This window comes from Neodiprion fabricii, chromosome 5 (genome assembly GCF_021155785.1).
Source record: "Neodiprion fabricii isolate iyNeoFabr1 chromosome 5, iyNeoFabr1.1, whole genome shotgun sequence".
NCBI lineage: Eukaryota > Metazoa > Arthropoda > Insecta > Hymenoptera > Diprionidae > Neodiprion > Neodiprion fabricii.
In genome coordinates, this window is record NC_060243.1 from 20,042,171 (window position 1) to 20,062,049 (window position 19,879).

The 19,879-nt window shown below is 38.2% G+C and overlaps 1 protein-coding gene and 1 long non-coding RNA gene across 6 annotated transcripts in view; one reads left to right on the forward strand and one right to left on the reverse strand.

Moving 5' to 3' along the window:
* LOC124183960 (histone demethylase UTY) overlaps window positions 1-19,879 on the reverse strand; it is a 57,184-nt gene that overhangs the window by 13,124 nt on the left and 24,181 nt on the right. For 3 of the 4 annotated variants that reach the window (XM_046573187.1, XM_046573189.1, XM_046573188.1), the window contains 2 exons: window positions 4,748-4,926; window positions 2,576-2,704 (listed from right to left, as the gene is read on the reverse strand). In XM_046573187.1, the coding sequence (XP_046429143.1) occupies window positions 2,576-2,704; window positions 4,748-4,926 (308 nt within the window). Of the gene's footprint in view, window positions 1-2,575; window positions 2,705-4,747; window positions 4,927-13,694; window positions 13,716-19,879 lie in introns of those variants that run through there. The other variant, XM_046573190.1, reaches the window with a different exon arrangement.
* LOC124183962 lies at window positions 11,027-11,749 on the forward strand. 2 transcript variants are annotated; one of them, XR_006871096.1, is made up of 3 exons: window positions 11,027-11,309; window positions 11,429-11,590; window positions 11,684-11,749. It is a non-coding gene; the product is annotated as an uncharacterized LOC124183962 (long non-coding RNA). The 2 variants fall into 2 exon arrangements; XR_006871095.1 differs by having other exon boundaries at window positions 11,027-11,192.

The window sequence follows — 19,879 nt, forward strand, 5'->3', positions numbered from 1 at the left end:
CTCCAGGAAAATAGAAAAAGCCACAAAATTGCTTATAATCACATCAAAACTGACTGACTGAAATACCTATATCCTGAAATTTATATCTACAGTTTGAAGACCCGCATGTTGTATAACTTTGAGCTGAAATTTTCACCCTGTTACGTTTAAGTCGAGAGAACTGCAGCTGCTCAGATCGCCTAGCTCTCAGTTACATTATAAACCGAACCATATTTAAGGTACGCTTCGTTCAAGACGAGGAAGGGAGAAATATTATTTCTGCACAGGTATAAATTCCATTCCTAAGACGATTTCCAACTTTTAACTACATTGCTTGCGATGTGCAGCATAACTATTTCCACACGTGACTAGAGAGTGGAAATTTGGGTAAATTATACAGCTAAAAATTGAAATCGTCTTTAGAGAAATATATCAAACACATAATTTTTAGAAAAGATCGGCGGGATATTATTATCCGTGAAAAATCGAGTCGATTCAGTCAAAGTGAATTTACCGAAGTTCGGATGATTTTCAGATTGGGGCGATTTAAGTCTATGCAAATCAGGATTCACCTTTTCGTAAGGATCGCGTGACATTTCAATTAGCGAGAAGTTCGGATAGTTGTGGGTAAAAAAAAAAAGGCTGAATATACGAGACTCGTGCAAAAGAGAAAACAAAAGAAAGCAACTCCATTTACAAACTCTATAATAGGTACATTTTCACGACAACTTGTGAAACTAAGCTCATGTCGATTTGACGCTTCTCGTATAGTGTTTAATGGATATCAACGTTGCTCAATTTTTTCATTTACGCGACAAATCAGGATTAACAGAATTTCGGGGAATTCCGAACTGCCGAAATTTTGAGTACCGTAATAATACAATATAGTGTAATAAAATTACGTCAAGTGAGAACTTTCCAGGAATCCAACAGACTGACTGAGAATCGACTCAATCACTTAGTCAGTGACTACAACTTTATTTAATGTAAAATTACAGTCCTAAATAAAGTTTACGGTAGACCGAGGTGCAGAGAACTGTACTTTGGCAATATATACTGTACCCGAGCATATAAAAAGATGAATTATGTTACCTCCAAAGGTATATGCCATTGTCTCGAAAAAAAAAAAATCTCCCCAAGCGTTGTTAATCCTTCGGAAAACTACCGACAATTGTTGGACTTGAATAAAATTGACGGAGCAAATCAGTTTTAGATTTTTTTCCAAAATGGTCGAGGTGATTATATGCTAACGAGCGTATTCATTAGCAGTGGATTTATGTAAGATTTACTAGAATTTCCAAAGTCTAATCGTCTTCTCAAAGTAGCGCGATTTGAAGTTCCCGCGCTAATCGACGCGTCGGGTAACGCGTGACCGTTACGAATAGGTGAATCCTGATTGGCGCAGATTTCGAATCGCTCCAGTTTGAAAACGGTTGGACCCTTGACGTTCTAGTAAACAGGGAAAAAGTGATATAAAAACAAGCAAACGAAATACGAACGCACAGTTCCTTGTTTAGTTCGATTTTCTTTTAATTTTTTTGATTTCGTTTACCAATGCTTGCACCGAAATTAAATTCACTGCGTTCAAAATTCATACCTAATTCGCAGATTCGAATCAGGGAAGGAATTAAATTTAAAACTTTAAAAATACCCGAACTTCAAATTTGTCTTAGAGATAATCGCAAAGTCGAAAAGGGCTCGTTGATGCGCCCTGTACCACCGTCGCCGCCACGGCCACCCCCGTGGAATAAATCAATACACGTGTCTGCAGCTACTTCGGTGTCGACAAAACCCTAAACCTCTCACGTTCACTGTCTATCTCAACCTATCTTCGCCTCGTCGCTGCTGCTATTTTTTCCGACGCTATGAGATTCGTCGTCGCGTGATAAAAAGTCGAACGAAACTTAGAAAATTTACTAGAAATATTCTCGTTACAGCCACACGAATGCATAGGGAATTCCACGGTAGTTCAATCAAAGCCTAAACATGACGATATCATCTCAAATTTGGTCGATATATATTTTTTATCTTTAGCCACTGCTACTGTGCTTTTTATATTCCTTCTCATATTCTTTCCCGTCAATAAGACTCGAGCGAATATTGGTCAGGGTTCGTACGCTTTTTGGAACCCGAAATTCCCCGACTTTTCCAGGTCTACCAGCCTGAAAATAGGATTTTTTTCAGTAACCTTCCAAGAAATATGCCGCTGATTAATGAAAATTTGTTTGCTTATTAATACTAATACCTTCAATATTACCTAGTAATTAATTTACTGTCCGACTACTAATTTACAAACAACAGCCAGCGATTGTCAGTAAAAAAAAAAAATCGAAAGAAGGTTAGATATCAAGTAACGTACGTATAAGAACGAGTTTATTTCTTCAAGAAACTTAAAATTCCAGTCTTATTTTCGAAATTCTCTGACTTTTCCCTGACTTTTTCCTGCTGTAAGAAATTCCCCGAGTTTTTCCGGTTTTCCAGGTTTTCCCTGTGCGTACGAACCCTGTTGGTGCTACTTGTGGGGGATAAAAGTGACGAATAACACCGTGCAATTTTGGTTATACATAGATACAATGTAACAAATAGGTTGACTTACCTAACTGTCGGCATATATCAGCCTGCAAATGCGAGGGTAAGGCCTTCTCCTTGAGGAGACCCTCGTAGTGCTCTTTGGCTAGTCGATACTTTCCTTGCACCTCGTATAAGTGAGCGATGTGAAATTTTACTGTAACAAATTTCAAATCATGATGATAAAATTAGAAGTCGGTTAGATTGAGAGGAAAAAAAAAATATGTTCTGAAAAACATTTATCAAAATATATAGTATGAGAGATTTTTATCTTAAGATATAATTCTTTAATTTTGCAATTAGTCGCTCAATTACCTTATCAAATTATTCTTTAAACATCATATATCGATAAGGTCGAAATTAATAAAGTTACCGAAACGATGCAATATGTTTATAACCACGGGATTGTCTGAAATTTAGTAAACCATAACAAACAAAAACAAAAAAAAAAAATGGTCGTATTTTGTAAGGCCAACTCCTTGAAAGTCATTCTAAAGTTGGAGAATAATAATTTTTTCCATCATGTATCGTTGCGTTAACGTTACTAATTTCAGCCTCCTAACATTGAATAATTTATTACAGATGCACGACAAAAAAACTCAAAGTAAAAGATGAAAGAAAAAAACTGACTGATATACGAATTAAGAAAATGGAGCGTTATTGCAAAATTTAACTTTTGCATATATAGACATACATCATAAGTATAAAACAGATGCGGATGTGATAAAGATACGTGATAAAATTGTTACATACGACACACACGCACAAACACACGTATATGTACATTGTATATATAATATATAAATGATATAAGATACGCAAATGAAAAATCTATGAATGAATGAATGAATACAATTATACATGGAATGAGATCATTTGAAATTCGCGGTAAATTAAAAATGATGGTACTCATTTAAGCCATATTATCTCATGTTATACATGCGTAACAATTCTACGTACCATGAAATTATTGTCCTTTTTTTTTCTAATTGTCTCTTTCTTAATAATCGTTTTCGCTTGTTTCTTTTTTTTTTCCTCACTAAATACCCACATCCGTCGTCGTAATTTTTTCCCGCGAATTCATCGATGACTAATCTCTAATTAGAAAGCGTCATCATTGTCGTCATCATCCAGGCATCAATTAAAAAACGCGCGCACGTACAATGTTGTATAATTCTAAGATTCAACTGACCGAAAATGACTCGTCAACATGTCATAATATCGCTAAAACAGGCCAGTTTTAAGAGAATGAAAAACATAAAAATAATTAGTAAAAACAAGAATATCGATACTACCTTTTTTTTTTCCCCTTTCCCCCGCGGTTTTCCACCAATTTCCGTACAGTTTATACGTATGTAAGGTACATACGTCGTATACATTGTATAATCAACAGACGTGCGAGTAATTAATTAAGTAATTAGGGGGATACGTATTAGATATACGTGATATAACATGCGGTCGCGTTGTTCCTGCTTTACGCTACTCTTACTCAAGTATACGTATACGCATATTTATACACGCACGCACACGCACGCAACAATCCATACAGGCACATGAGCAGCGGTTAGTGACGTAATAGGATTAAAGCGCCAGCCGTTTTATGCTACCGGCTATACGTACCGTGTACATACACATACGAATTGCTCCTACATGCGTATGCATACGCACGTTCATCCGCAAGAGAGTCTCTTTATCCAGGTCAAGTTCAATTAAGAAAGTGAGTAAAAGAAAGACGTTTCCGCGTATGGAGCATCTTGTGTGCATAGATATTACTACATATGTACCTAGGTACGTATAATGCGTAACGGTACTCTCGTTTTAATTTTTACCTGCGTATATATATATATATAATTCTGGCTGCTAGTATGATTAATATGTGATGTATATACATAAATCGATAAACGTTGTAATGTTCATTCAAATAAGGTAGCGAAGTTCGAAAATAAAAATTTTGTGAAACACCTTGAACCACCGATACTTTTATAAAATTATGAGGATAAAATTGGAGCGAATTTTTTTTCTTTTTTCAAAAAGTTTTACACGTTCCGCTGATGCCAACACCGTGACTGCTTATAGCTTCACGACTGCATTCGTTTATCTAATTCATTCATCCAAGGATCTATCCATTCGTTTATGTAGTTGGTGAAAATCATAGATTAAAAATGTTTTCTTCATTCGTGAAACAAAAATTTATGCTCACTCTCGAGTTTAGAAAACGATGCGGGTGTTGTTGCGTCGATAAGAGCTAAGGTGAGATGTTTCAGGGCTGCTTCGAAGTCAGCGTTTATCTTGAGCATTAATCCAAGCCGTAAATGAACCTCGCAGGCCCTTGAGAAACCTGGTTCCACCCATAATACTTGTTGAAACGCCTTTATTGCCCTGGAACAAAAATATTCACCAATAAAAACACGTTATTATTGTTGTCATTATTGCCATCGTCATTATTATTATTATTATTGTAAGTTCCACCATACTTCGTTGAACTATTAATGTGGTAATTGCCTCTTTATTTTTTAATACATTTATTCAATTGTTAAATCAAAAATTTATCCAACCATTCATCATTCATTCGTTCATTCGTCCGAATAATTTTATCTTCATTCGTTAGTTCATACATTAATCATTTGCTCATTCACTCAAACATTTGTCGATTATTCATTCGTTCGTTCGTTCATTCATTGGTACGTCACAGATTTACACTCACTTTCTATCCCATTTTTTTTTTTTTTTTTTTTTTTTTTTTTAATACGCCACGCTCTATAAAACAAATAATTTTTCGACAAGAAGTGTAAAATTTTTCTTGGGCGTTGAGCCAAGAGAAAAGAAGGTCTGAGTCACTGCAGCGCATATAATCAGACATCACAACATCATCATTCGACACAACGCAGCGCATTAAACATCTGCATGTATATATATATACAGACACACATGCATACGCGCCATGTGCGCATATATGCATTTGTGTAACCTAACCTTATCCCGCACACAATACGAATGACCCAGTTTCCTCTCTATCCTCAAGTGGTTAGGAAATATTTGTATTGGTACACACACACGCGCGCATGTTTGTAAATATTTTTGTTTTGTAATATATTTAGTTTGTAATAATAATGAACACCATGTTAGAAGACACAAGTGGCGCGGTAAATCATCCAAGATAGAAAGTATAAAGGAAAAAGACTCGTACGTGCGTCAGATATACCGGGTATAACATGTGTTACAGATAAGCGAAGCACAATAACTGAATGTACGTGTCCATTATTGAATAACATGTATTAAAACAGAGGAGTGAGAATAACAAGGAGAACTTGTCGAGAGTTAATTAGTAAATGAACAAAAAAAAAAAAAAAAAAAAAAAAGATAATTCTCTCATTTGTAATTTGTACGCACGTATACGTGTATGTAATATACATAAGAATGTTGTTTCCGGTTTTAGGTTTCCGGCTTACTCACTATACGTATTGTATGTACCATATAACCACGTCTGTTATCATTGTTTTCATTACTGTTATCGTAACCGTAATACGAGTCCACGAATTATATTCAACATCCGCATTAGCAGCAGCAATTCTTCTACAGATATACGTATAACACAACAAACACAGACATACAAGTATAATAATGATAATTATATTTTACACGTAATGAAAGATTGCGTTTTACAATCTTTGTCTGGCTTTTCACCTCTTCTCCCAATACGACGACGTGTCTATGAATAATGCATGTATATGTGTTATAATATTAATATATGTGCCGTGTCGTGCGGCACGTATTTCTTATCCAGCAGGTTTTGTTAGAGAGTCGATTGATTCATTCGTTCGCGTATAATGTCACTTGACGTACATCGTGAATTTCGTTATATGCAGGAAAAAAGAAACGTGGGAAACTCCTCGAAAAAAAATTTATATAGGAGAGGTGAAAAAGTAAAAAGAAATAAAACGAATCGAATGAATACGAAAGAAAATTGATCTGGTCGTTTGTTTATTTATTTATTTATATATATATATTCATCATTCGTTCATTCGTCTCTCGATTCATTATAGCGATTGCTACTTACACAGCTATTTTATTTCACGCAATTTCATATGATTTCTTACTACGTAATTAAATCTTGAGTTCGGGATTATGGAGATTGATTTCAAGGGAATTTCGATTATTCTCGCTGCTATTACAAATGATCTCGATTTTTTTAAATCATACTGATTACGATCGATTTCAAACGACTACAATTTTACAACTTTCAGCATTCAACGATTTCATATCTGATTCCCATCGGAATCGGGATAGATTTGAAATTACCGCTTCCAGACGATTTCCACTAATTACCTACAAACGGTTTAATATGCATCCAAAAAATGATTCGAAATTATTTAAAAAACAATTTGAAACAACTTATACATACAACATTCCAAAGATATCAACAATTCAACATATTTCGCGTGAAAATGTCATCCGATTTTATTCTGGCTCGAATATAAATAACAAGGGAGAAAAAACACATGATACGGTTCATGATCTCGCTAGAAAATAAACTACAACGTATACGCGACGCATTTTTCGTATCGCCATTGCGCACGGTATTCATATGCATGTAATATACGTGTATTAGATATGACAATGTATACGTCATGGAGAGAAAATCATTGTTATCCTCAACCAACAACCTCCGCACAACCTCACTCACAGATTCAGCTTTCTTATTCTTTTTCTCCTCCTTCGTCTTCTTCGTCTTCTTGCAGTCCATTCATCGAACAAGTTATACTCCTCTTTTTCTCCCCCCCCCCCCCCCCCCCCTTCCGCTCCATCATCCGCTCTCAAAGCTCTTTATGTCAACGACTCATGCTGCTTATATTACGCAATTGCTTGGATCCGGACTATGACGTATACGTCCATTGCATACATGTTACATTACATATACATATACATATACCTACACATCAGAGAGAAGACTTTAAGCAGCGTCATCCACGAATATAGATATATACAAATATTTCAAATACATACACACAGATTCTCATACCGTATTCGCGACTCGCGAAAGTAATTATTGTCATGGGTCAGGTTTATGTTACGCGTATGTATACGTACAGTGTTGTGTTGTGTACATACGTAAGTGTGTACGGTGTAATAAAAATGATGTCAAGTTTAAGGTTAAGCTTTTATTATCGTGACACAGTTTTTTTGTGATTTTGGAGATAATTTTTTTTTTTTTTTTTTGTTTTCCTTCATTTTTTGTCGGTCATAAACCTTAATCTGTCATGAGATAAGATTTTTTTTTTTTAAACGATTTTAAGAATATCGAAACTCGACTGTTCGTAATTATACAAGATTTTTTACAACCTCCGTATCTTAAATTTCAGTGATTTCTGTTTGACGTCGAGTCAAATTCGAGTTTATTTTACAATCGGTCGCATACTAGTAGATTAATATTAGCCCGACTTCACGTAAGACGAGTACAGAGAAAAAAAATAAAAACCATTTGCAATATGAAAATCTACGTAATTTGGTTACAGTTGGAAACCCGGAATTGCAATAAGCGCAGATCCGCTTCGGTCTTTACGTTAGAGGTCGGCTGCAGTCAGCTGGTACGAATGAAATCGAAGAACGTTCAGTGAGAGGGTCACAAACCAGCTTCGAGCAGCAGCCAAACTGCCGCAGATCAGCTGTGAAGTGCCCCACATAAATTATACGGTACGTATGTACGTTACATACCTGTCTAGATGTTATACAAGGTACGGTACACACGTTATTTATTTTACCTGCACTGCATCGAGACGACCTTTACGCACGTGTGTAAGAAAAATTAGAATGCACCCCACGTCTGTACATTATAAATATGTATGTATGTACACACACACACACATATATATATATATATATAATAGACAGATATGTAACGTAAGACATGCAATTTGTAACCAGTTCATAATCGTCGTCACGGAAGCAGAAAACTGCAGTTTACATACAACCGATGCATCGCTGCAAGTTTATGCTCGTAAAAGTAGTTATAATTATAGTAAAGTGTGATAATCGTACAATCTCAAACAAATTTGTATCCTACTGCTCGTTAGATACAAAAAGAGAAGCGCAAATGTTACGATAAACGGATCCAATTGTTCCAACGATCAATGAAAAGTTGGATAATACTGTTTACGACATCTCCAGCAGTGCTATTGTTTGTACCAAGGATGATGAAGACGACCGAAACAACATCCCTATTTATGTACTGGAAGTGATTTTTGGTAAATTTTAATGATACAAGCCAAGATATCATCAATATAGGAAAAGGTTTTACGATTAGAACGGTGAAAATGACGCATCTGATTCTAAAGTATTAGAGGTCATTTTTTGTTCACCATTGTGGTCTGCAAAGATCGGTCAAAAAAAATGTCCCAACAAGTTGTCTCCTTGGTGGTTAAGAATATATTTTTCTAAATACAGTTCCACGGATATTCGGTCAACGATTACATTTCCGCGTTACAACTATTCTGTACTATAAAATTTCGCGAGTGTTTTTCGGGCAATACGTGATACCCGATCAGCGAGCAAATTGAGCGCAAAAACGTTAGAGTTGAAAAAAAAATCACCAAAATTTGAGCAGTGAACGTTCAGTTTGTAAATCATTTCTCAAACTGTTGATACCTTCACTTACGTTATCAAATTATCTCAGATTCATTTCACAAGCATTCATCGTACGAGCAGATATGTCGTTTGGATTCGCGATCACGATCACTGGCGTAAATAACAACGCCGGTGATTTTCTAAACTGTTTCGTGACTTTCCTCAACGTTCGATTCCTCCCCAGTGCCGCTGACATTAATATAGGTACTCCAGGGCGCAAGATGCACTGCGAGCATCAAGACAAGAATCAAGACATTAGGAAATAACCTGCACGCGGTTAACCGGATGCCGTAGGTGAGCGCTGATAAGGTCAATTAAGCAGTTTAGCGCTGCACCCGCGCCCATAGTTGTTAGGGTGTTCCATGCTGCTGCTTATGGTGGTGCGGTGCAAAGCAGTACACGCATCAATGTTGTAACTACCAAAGCCACGTGCGTGGTGCATGCCGCTACGTAGTTACGTGTATAATGTATAAGCACACGATGTAGTACATAATCTTAAATCTGAAACGCTAGTCTCAACACCCTTCCTCGCCCTCCCCTTCCCCCGCCCCCCAAACTCTTGACCGAAAATTAATTCAAGGGGGAAAGAAAAAAAAAAAAAAGGGGGAGACCCGAAACAAAACTACACCTTATATACACTGATTGTGAGAGAAATTTTTAGTTCCGGTTACCGCTCGGTCCTTGACTATTTTCATTTTTTACCACAATCGAAATATATAGTTCTAGATAGAAAATGAAAATCAGTTTTGTAGCTGTTACCAGAAACTATGGTATCCGTTACTATTTTTTCTTGTAACTGTTGCGAAAATTTAATGCTTGTGCAAGAATAAATTGACGTTAAAGCCTTGTTTAGCTAAAAAAAAGTACTGTAAACCGTACAAACTGATTTCGCGTTGCAATTAACAAAAGAAGAACGATTTTTTCTTAACGATACCTGTTTGACCGAAATTTTCTAATTACTGTAACAAATGAAATTTTTCTCAGTGTATGGATTACAAATTCAGATAATATTGTCTTTTGAGAATATTCCGGTCTATCGAATCAACTCTAATATCGAACGGAACATTATCCAGAATGCTGATATAAAGCTGATTTCCTTTCTGATTAACGATACACTTTTTGGACACGATTAAATTTATTTCAAAAATATCAAGAAATCTGGTGAAATCGGAGAAGTGCTTTGACGTTTTGACATTCGTAAAGAAGCACTCTAAGCATCGCGAAGGTTGGTTGCAATTTGCCAACGTGAAACGAACCGACTAACCATTAACCGAACGAAGTGTGTACGTATCAGGTTATATCTTTACATACATGAAGCTTGATACCTACATAGGTATGTAAGGAAGAAAATTGGTGCCAAAGGTAAAAGGTGTGGGTAGATAGGCGGAAGGCAGTAAGTCGGTCCACAGACAGACAACCAACCAACGAACCAATGCGGAATGAGGAATGAGGAATGAAGAATGAAGAATGAGGAATGAGGCATTCACGCGTTGAGCAATAAGGAACAAACTCTTTTTGCACCACGCATCGAGGAGTCGGTTGGCATATATCTAATATTATATGCATATCCGTCTATAGATATGCACAAGCTTCCATCGTTCAGCGTGTCTTAAATGCGAATGAGTGTGAGACCACGAACACGGAGGTACTGTACTGCCCAACTGACGACCACTACTACCACTACCACTACCACTACCACTACCACTACCACTACCACTACCACTACCGCCACCACTACCAATACTACTACTACTACTGTTGCTGGTGCTACTGCTGACTGCGTTGAGCGCTTGGGCACTCTGACCCAGATTTGAACCACCACCTCCACTTCTCGTGTTTGTTAGTTGTAAGAATTGCTGGTCTGCAGTAGCAGCACTATCCATCCACCATCATGCCAGAATGTGGCCTTCCGCGTGTTTTGTATCCGTCGTCGTCGTGACGTCTACTACTACCATACATGAAACATACATTACACATCATGTGTTGCCCGAGTATTCAATGCCCGTAGCTATGACTTGTAGAGGGTGAGACTTTTGAGGAAATCCTATACAATTAACGATTTTACCTATGGAAATTTTGGGATAGCGGAATTTCGACACGTGTTTGGTTAACAGTTCCAATTTTGTTGACTCCTGTAGACGGTAATTTGGTGTCAATCGAATTAACAGTGTCTGATGACAATCTTACAAATGTTGAAATTTACCACGAAAAAATTTCCATGTCAGTCCATATTTTCTACAAATAAGGCACTGTGTTTCAGGTACTTGGGAATATTACGGTATGAGGATGTGGCAGGTTTACGGTCCAGAAAAAACAACGGTCAAAAGAAGAATGATTTTCTAAATTAAGACTGTACAAGTGCAGCTGAGGTCAATCCAGACGAACAAGGTTAAAACAATGTCCGTCTTCAATGGACCACAAAGTAAAACAATTTATACAACATCCGTATGAGTTTCGTACGTTAAACTAATGCTTTATTTTTAAATATATCTCTGTTATCAAAAATTATTTTCAGGTGATTTGGATAGAATTTATCTACCGCCAAAATGAGTTACGTATTATCTATGGAAATCGGAAGAATTGTACGAATTAAGCATTAATAAACGGTGTTCGATAACGTGCCTTGTCTCAGGTTGCCAGTTATTCAACTATATGGACAAAAAATTTCACTCTTCAATTTTTTCCTACACCACAGGAACAGTTTTTTGAATAATTTCATCAATTTTCGTTCGTTGATTGATTCCGAGCCTTGGATAGTTCGAAATTTTTCCATTTAGACAAATTTTCAACTGGACTTTGCACCTGCTACACATCCTTAATACCGAGTGATTAACGCACAAAGAAGAATAATAAGTCGAGTGATTGACGATTAAAATCAAAGAATTTTGTAATTTAAAACGAAATTTCAAGACACGATTAAGAGGCCCGTATTATAACACTGACAATGAGAAGAATGTCTAGCTCTACGTGGTTATGACGTGGCAAAGCCACGTATATACCTACGACAAAGGCGTTTGTCTTACTTTTTAAGCTTATAGGAAGTGGAAGCGATACTAGCGGTTGTTGCAACAAGCTGGCTCACACTTTATATCATGCCTAGTATAACAAGCTGCATTATACCTGCATAGGCAGCCTACTGAGAACCGTCACTTTCAAACTGCATCGCTGCAGTTACGACACAGAAACAGATTAAACGTGTGTATGTATGGTGTAATGTTCTTGTATACGTACGGAGACGATGTTCACCTCCAAGTATTCTATGTGTGACGTATAGCTAGGAGTGTGCGCAACGTTATTATAGCTGCCTACGGCCTTCGTCGTCGCATAACCGCAATTGCAAAAGTACAACGCTGCTGCATATAACGTCATTGCTGCTGCAACGGGAAACAATATATCTAATACGTGCAACGCTCGTTGCGCACCGGTTTCGAGATCCGTGATCGCAAATCTAATCTCAGAACTTGAGAATTCCATTGTTTCAGAGGCGACGTAATAAAACGTCATCCGATTTTATCGAAGATCGATAGAAGTTTACAAATTTCGAGCTTAGTAATCGGGAATCTGAAATCTGAAATCAGATTCTAAATATTCACAGCTTCAGACGTAATAATAACATCGCAAGTGACCAAAATACATTCGATTTTCTCGGAGATCGGTGATTTGCAGAGTTAAACACCAGCGATCATATTCATAAAGTCAGAATTTCAAAACTCTTAGTTTCAAATCGAAGATGGTAAGTCAAGTGATAACATATGTATATATATTTGATTGGGTGTATTAAAGATCGATAATGTGAATATGACACAGGGATTCGAACTTGTCGGTTCGAGAGCCGTAATCGCGAGCGATTAAAAATTGGTTTCATCTTCCCAAAGATCAATAACTTGCCGATTTCAAAATCGTTAGAAACGGTGAATCTGAAATCGGCATTGAAAATTAACGATTCAAAATCATCGGCAGCGGATCAACAAAGAACCCAAAAGAAGCATTCGATTTTTCGATACATCGGTAACTTTTCATTTCCCCTTTATACCGTCCGTTATAAATCCCCGATATCGTACACCGTAAAATCGTCAAAAATAATCATTGTATTCGTATTTATTTGCGGTTGCGTTGAACGGAAGTACGATCTCGCCGGAAATCCTTCTCCTCGTCCCTTTTCCTCAAGAATCGAGGAGGAACGGTACACGTGCACACGTGTAGTAAAACTACATCGTTTGTTCAGACAGGTAGAAGTTTCTCTAAGGAAACCCGATGTGCAGCTTGAGAGGGCGTTCTCTTTCGTTTCTTTCTGCCAACACGGCCAAACTCCGTACAGACACAAAGGTATCCGTGCTCGTGAAGTAACCGGAATGGTGGCGTTGCATTCGACGAGGACGCCACGCGGTGCATCGACTTCCAGGTGTGTGTGTGTTTGTGTTTGTGGCAGTGCCACACCGAACACTTTCGGAGTCCAGCTGGTCGTTCGGCGCTGAACAGCTGCCCACATCCTGTTCTCACAAACGCGTCCATGTTGTTATACCTACCTATGCGACAGGGCTGCTGCCACCGCCACTTCCACCTCTCAATGACGACGACGACGACGATCACCGGACGGCGTTTCCTCTTCCCGACGGTGCTGCTGTTGCAGCAGCCAACAGCGGTAGACGAGGGTTAGCGAGCATCCTTTGTGTCAAAGCCCCACAATTTTAAACCGCATGCATCGCACGCAAACACCTTGTGATTTGCCTTCTTTTCTTTCTTTCTTTTTTTTTATTTTTTATCGATGCACCTCATCTGCACGTGAGATCTGTGACAAATGGATAGGTGTATGACTGGTTCAAGTGCAATATTTATCCAATATGTACCGTGATAGCATTATCATAGTTTTTCGTCAGTTTCCGTTTTATACTTCACTTTGTCAGAGTGTCAAACCTGATAAAAACTAATCGGCTCAACGGATTTTTCAGTTGTGTCAGAATTGGCTGATGAGAAACGAATCCTCGCTAGTCGAGTTTTAAATAATTTTGCACACTTTTACTTTGAAAATTGTAAAATAATTGAAGAAACAAATCACTGGTAAACTGACAGTTAAATTTATAGGCAGATAAACGAATGAAAATTGATAATAACCCACATTAAAAGTCTAATTGTGGATTATAACAGTTGAACATTCCTCACAATATTGAGAAAAAAAAAAAATAATAAACGAATTTCTTCATGAAAATACATTTTGGCACCATCCAGAATTCTGTTATACAAAAGAAAAGAATATTATCTCACGAGATTGCAAAAGTCTTTTGCTGGTGGGATTTCACGAATCATCGAATATTCGTTCAGTTATCGACGAAGTTATGGAACAACCTTAACAGGTCACTTGGGGGTGAATTTCATGCCGAACATTTTTCAAACTCCTCGTAAAGTCCCTTATTCGTGGAAACAGGCCTCGTGGCGCCATTCTTCGTGCGAAATAAAGTCCTTTTCTTTGTCATTTTTGGCACTTTCTTTAACTTTGCCAATGTTTTACAATATTTAAACAATCAATTTTGGTTAGGAAAACAGATGGAGCTTTTTCTGCGATCTTCAAACAATACCCAGAAATCTTTTTGTAGATTTTTAAAACTCACGTTTGAAGCAAAATATCAAGTTCGGGGTAAATTTCACTCAGTCTGACCTTTGTGCGATTCTACCGAGGTGTGACCTACTAGGGTCAACTGAATATGCCATCGGTAAATTTTAAATGTTCTAACCGCGATTTTCGCCAACCGATGATCACCCGAATGACTGAAAAAAAATCGCCTGTTGAGACCACTGCACTTCAAAATCCGACGATTCCAACAAAGGGTTTGGTTCCCATTAACCAACGAACATGGCATCCGGACAACTGCAGAATTGCAATTATGTACCGTATGTAACGACTGCTGTTCGTTATATAATTGCATTGGCTGGCCGTAGCGCGTAATCTCCGGACTGGCAAGCCGCATCGAATGGTCATATCGTTGGCGTCGTGTCCATGTCGTCGTGAATTGAATGCGGGTCAGACGAGTGAGTGAGGTAAGCAGATGCGTCGCTGCCGGTGCACCAGCTAGCCAGCAAGCAACCAGCACGTGCCCCAACAGGTGTTTCTTCATCCATAAAGGATGACCAAAAATCTCTTGCTCCTTTTTTTTTTTTTTAAGTTTTATCGAGGAGTGGCCAAGCCTGGCGACTGACTGACTGACTGACTGACTGACTGACTGCATCCGGCAGTGAGTCTCTCAGGCAGTCTCTTATCTAGGCACTTATCGCATGACTGCAGCGCTGCTTTTCGTAGCGGAGCCCATGATCAGGTTCCTTTTTCTCCACCGTTGTATGTATCGTTCGTGTACAAGGTGTTAACTTGGTGGTTCATCATTTTCATTTTTATTACTTTACATGCAACCACAGAGAATAAAATTATAGTCGTCTTTTATTGTGCTGTTGTCCTCATTACGCTATGTGAACAACTTTCCTCTAAGGAATAAAGAAACGCTGCAGTATAGGAATTAGTTTGCGGTGTGGATTTCGGTGCTTTCAAGTTAACTAAATTTCGGAGTTACTCAGTTTTACACTTCCTTAACGTCGTTCGTTTGCTTCGTGAACAATGAATCAAGTGGCATAACTAGATTGTCTTGATTGTGTCTATAATCGAAATTGTCCACACTGAAACTCTTGGGAGTTTGTTGGATCGATCCTTCGACCGTAGAATGTAGATAATAGAATGGAACTTAAGGAATCTGAAAGAGAAAAGGTAATGTGACGTGACGTGTAAGGAGGTGATATACGTCTCGTGCACAGTACAATCCAACAGTGTGGTATATACTATACACACTCGTCATCCGAAACATAAATTCTTTGCTGCTTCTTTTTTCTTCTTTAATTTCATGTCTAGGATCTCTGTCGAATTTTCTAAAGATAAGCTAAGTACGCTTTAACTTCGGTTAGTTTCGGTTGAGTAACATTGCACGACTCCAGTAAACTTCAGTCAGGTTTCATCAATGTTCTCTGACCTAGGTGTACCGTAGTCCAACTTCGATTACCTTCGGTTATACGTTACCATTTAATTTGAGGTCAATTGTGGTCAACTTCTTTCAACTTCGGTCCAACTTCGGTTGGCTCATGATTATATCTAATGTTAATTCTTTCCAATTAGATCACTACAGGATACATATGCAGGATTATTTTGAAGGGTTTCCGCCGCGACCATTATCCACCACCACCACCACCACAACCACCACAACCACCATCACCACCACCATCACCCACCCACCATAAGCAGGATCGCCGCCTTCGCGCAGACTCCGACCTTGACGTCCTTGGCGTCTAGATTAACGACGACGAGACCCGGGCACGGAATTCAAGAACAAAGGGCTAAGCATACTCGGCGAATTAGAAATCACGGGGCACTATAGAACATAATAGGAGAAAAAGAAGAGACCGTTTCCATTCGTCGAGTTTAGATTATAACGGTCATGTCCAGTTATATAAGTATAGTCCGTTCGTCATAGCACGACTAGAACACGGTGCCAAGAGATCAAGCGACTTGTCTATGCGAGGTGTTGTATATCGGTAGGTACATTCATTGATCATACCGTACGCGCAAAAATTCTGATTCATTCAGCTTCCCAAATACTCAAGGTCACGGGAACAAAGTCACCGTTACTTTTGCCTTCAAGTGCTACGCCAGTCTCGCTTTCAATCCAACTATCGAAAGGAGAACTCAGAAAATTATACCGAAGTGAAAACGATTCACAAGATGATATTTTTTTTAGAGAGTTCGTTGTAACTTTATTTTGACCTCACTAAACCGAGCGAAGATTATTACAATTCGTGGACAATTTATTATTTCATCGAAGTGAGCTCGTGACTTTTGAGACAGTCAGTGAAAAACCCATCAAATTATTGGAATGTTTGAGGTACGCAGAATGTCATCAGGCTAAAGTTTCTTCGGTTGGTTAGCAATACAATTATCGTTTGTTCCGATCAGATTCCGATTTCACTGGACTGTCGGTTCATTTCCGTAATTATAAAGCTAATTGATGGGTAAAACCATAAAGACGATATTCCCATAGTCTGGATAAATAAATTTACGATCGTGTCAACCAGACGACGGAATATTCACCCCTTGCGGAACGCATGGAGGGATGTTTCGAAACGAAGCAAACTACTTTACAGCAGAGGATGGATCCTCCGATCACCATGATTTGCAGGCTGAGCTCCAGCGCACCTCGGGCTATGGGATGCCATAACAATGCAGCCCAGTCATCGGTTGCTGCCTCCTCCGCACAGACTGCAACGCACAGACTGCAACTAAAATCTCTGAACTACGGCGACGGCGAAGACGACGACCACATCGTTGTGGTAGTGAACGATATGGGAGGGTGTGAGTTACGTGAGCTCCCAGGGACCATGGACCATGGACCAGTATTTAGGTTCTCGGAATTCCCAGACTGCAAGAGAGCTGAGAAGAGAAGAGGAGAGCAGAGCAAAGCAAAGCTAAGCGAAGCGAAACGGAGAGCAGAACGAACCTACTCCGACATTCGGAGTCCCTCTCATCTCCTTTCCTGTTCACATCTTTTCACTTCACACGTTTTCATCACGTCCTCGTATGGAAAATTAGTGTCTATTTGGAAACCTTTGCCAGAATATCTAAAAGAACTATAGATACCTGCAGTAATCATCAGGTCTCGCAGTTAATTAGGGTTGTATCAGGTGTACAGTCCATTCGAAAAGTGTCAGAACGCAACGATATTCCGACTCACAATAAGCTTGAAATCAATCAACGAATGAGATTCTGATGAGATTTGTCAGAAAACTATCATTTTGGATATGAAAAAACTGGAAAAAATTAAAACTATGAAGATTGATCGAAATGGTTCGGTACCTAATTAATAATCTATAACCGATTACATTGTCAATCATTTTTTGCTGGTGTCAATTTTGTATAGAACTCTATATAAATCAGCTGGCATGTATTCTCGATAACATGAATACATTTTTACAGAAAGAGCTAGTTCATTACATTCAAACTGTATCGGTTTTTTATACGTTGTTTTTTTACGTAAACTGAGAGTCCAGACTATTCATGGACAATTTATTATTTGACAATAAAAATTATAGCTATAATTTAGTGAAATTTGATGTACGGTACAGTGTTTCAATCAAGAAAAAAAATTGAACAGTATGTCACTAAATTTGTTAATAACTTAGTTCATTCCGTCAAAATCTGTATGTACTTGATTGACCTCAGCTGCAAAATTGTTCAGTCTTAATTTCTTAATCCTTCCTTTCTGAGATGATTTTCTGACTGTAACTCTGACACATATTCTCAATCCTCAATCCATTACGCTGGATGCCTCCTATGTATAACACTGGTATCACATCGAGGTCGCTAAAGACTCCACGTCAACGGAGATATCGGTGCAAATAAGTTGAAAAAATTCTGAGATACTCTTTAACTATGACATTTCAAGGCAAATTAGTTACCTTTAGCAAAATAAAACTTTGAATATGAAAAAAAATTCAAGCAGATTATTCAATAATAGTACCACCTCATATCGAGTATTACATTGCGTTCAACTTACCAATAAATTGAACAGTGTATTCGACATTGCGACTTTAGTCTCTCACTCCAAAACGCACGAAAAGCAAACTGCGTCTTACCAAATGAGAGAAACAGTGACTTACTGGCTGGCCTTAGTGTAAAATCACTGTCTCAAATGTCGGATCAACTCATAACAGTCACCGTCTAAACTCCCACTAAATTTTTAACTTCCCGTTTCTCCGTTTTCGAAGAAAAAAGGAAGTTACTGTAATCACCCCGAAAATGAAAAGTTTAGTTTTAACTACATATCGACGTTTCAAGATCTAGAGAATCACCTCCGACCATTTCGGATGGACGTACGTGTGTGTGTATGCATGTATGCACGTATGTATGTGATCAATTTTTTTTTTGTCCGACAATATCTCAAGAACAAGTGACTAGATTTCCATAATTTTGGTCTCAATCGACGCGGCTTTTCCAAATTTAGAATTGATTAGATTTTGGCTTTGATTGGTTCGGTCCTTTTTGAATTATCTGAATAACAAATTTCCAAAAAACAAAATATAAATGTACCGAGTACCGAGTTTCATCCCAATCGAATGACTTATTGGATTTCGGTCCGCCATTTTGATTTTCGGAAATCTAATTCCGGATTCGTAATCAACGATATAGTCGTTAAGCTTTGCCCGCGGTAAGCTTGTTAAATAGTGTCACAATCCGTTCGGTATTTTGTCTCAATGTGTTGTATAATTACAAATGTTCAAAACGCACAGTACTGATTCACTCTTCAGAAGATCATCAACGAATCGCAATATTACCGAAAGATTTATTGTTCGATGAAACTTGATCGACTGGAAAATTTCAGATACATATTGAATTGGATAAAACTGAATCGGACCGCACATTTACTCATTCTATACCTCGGAACAGTAAACCTCTTCTACCGTGTCGTTGGAAACTTGAAACGAAAAGGTTTGGGGGCCCTTTTCAAGGTCGCCGGAGGCACTTATTACCTTCGCCATTTCGTTTCCTGCGGCAGGGTGCTTTACGGAGGTTGTTTCTAAACGGCCTGATGCACTTAGTGCAGCTGCATGCCGGGGTTGGTGGTTGGATTTTCAGGTCGGGTTGGCGGAGCCGAGAAGTTCTATGTATACCTACGCGAGACGAGCT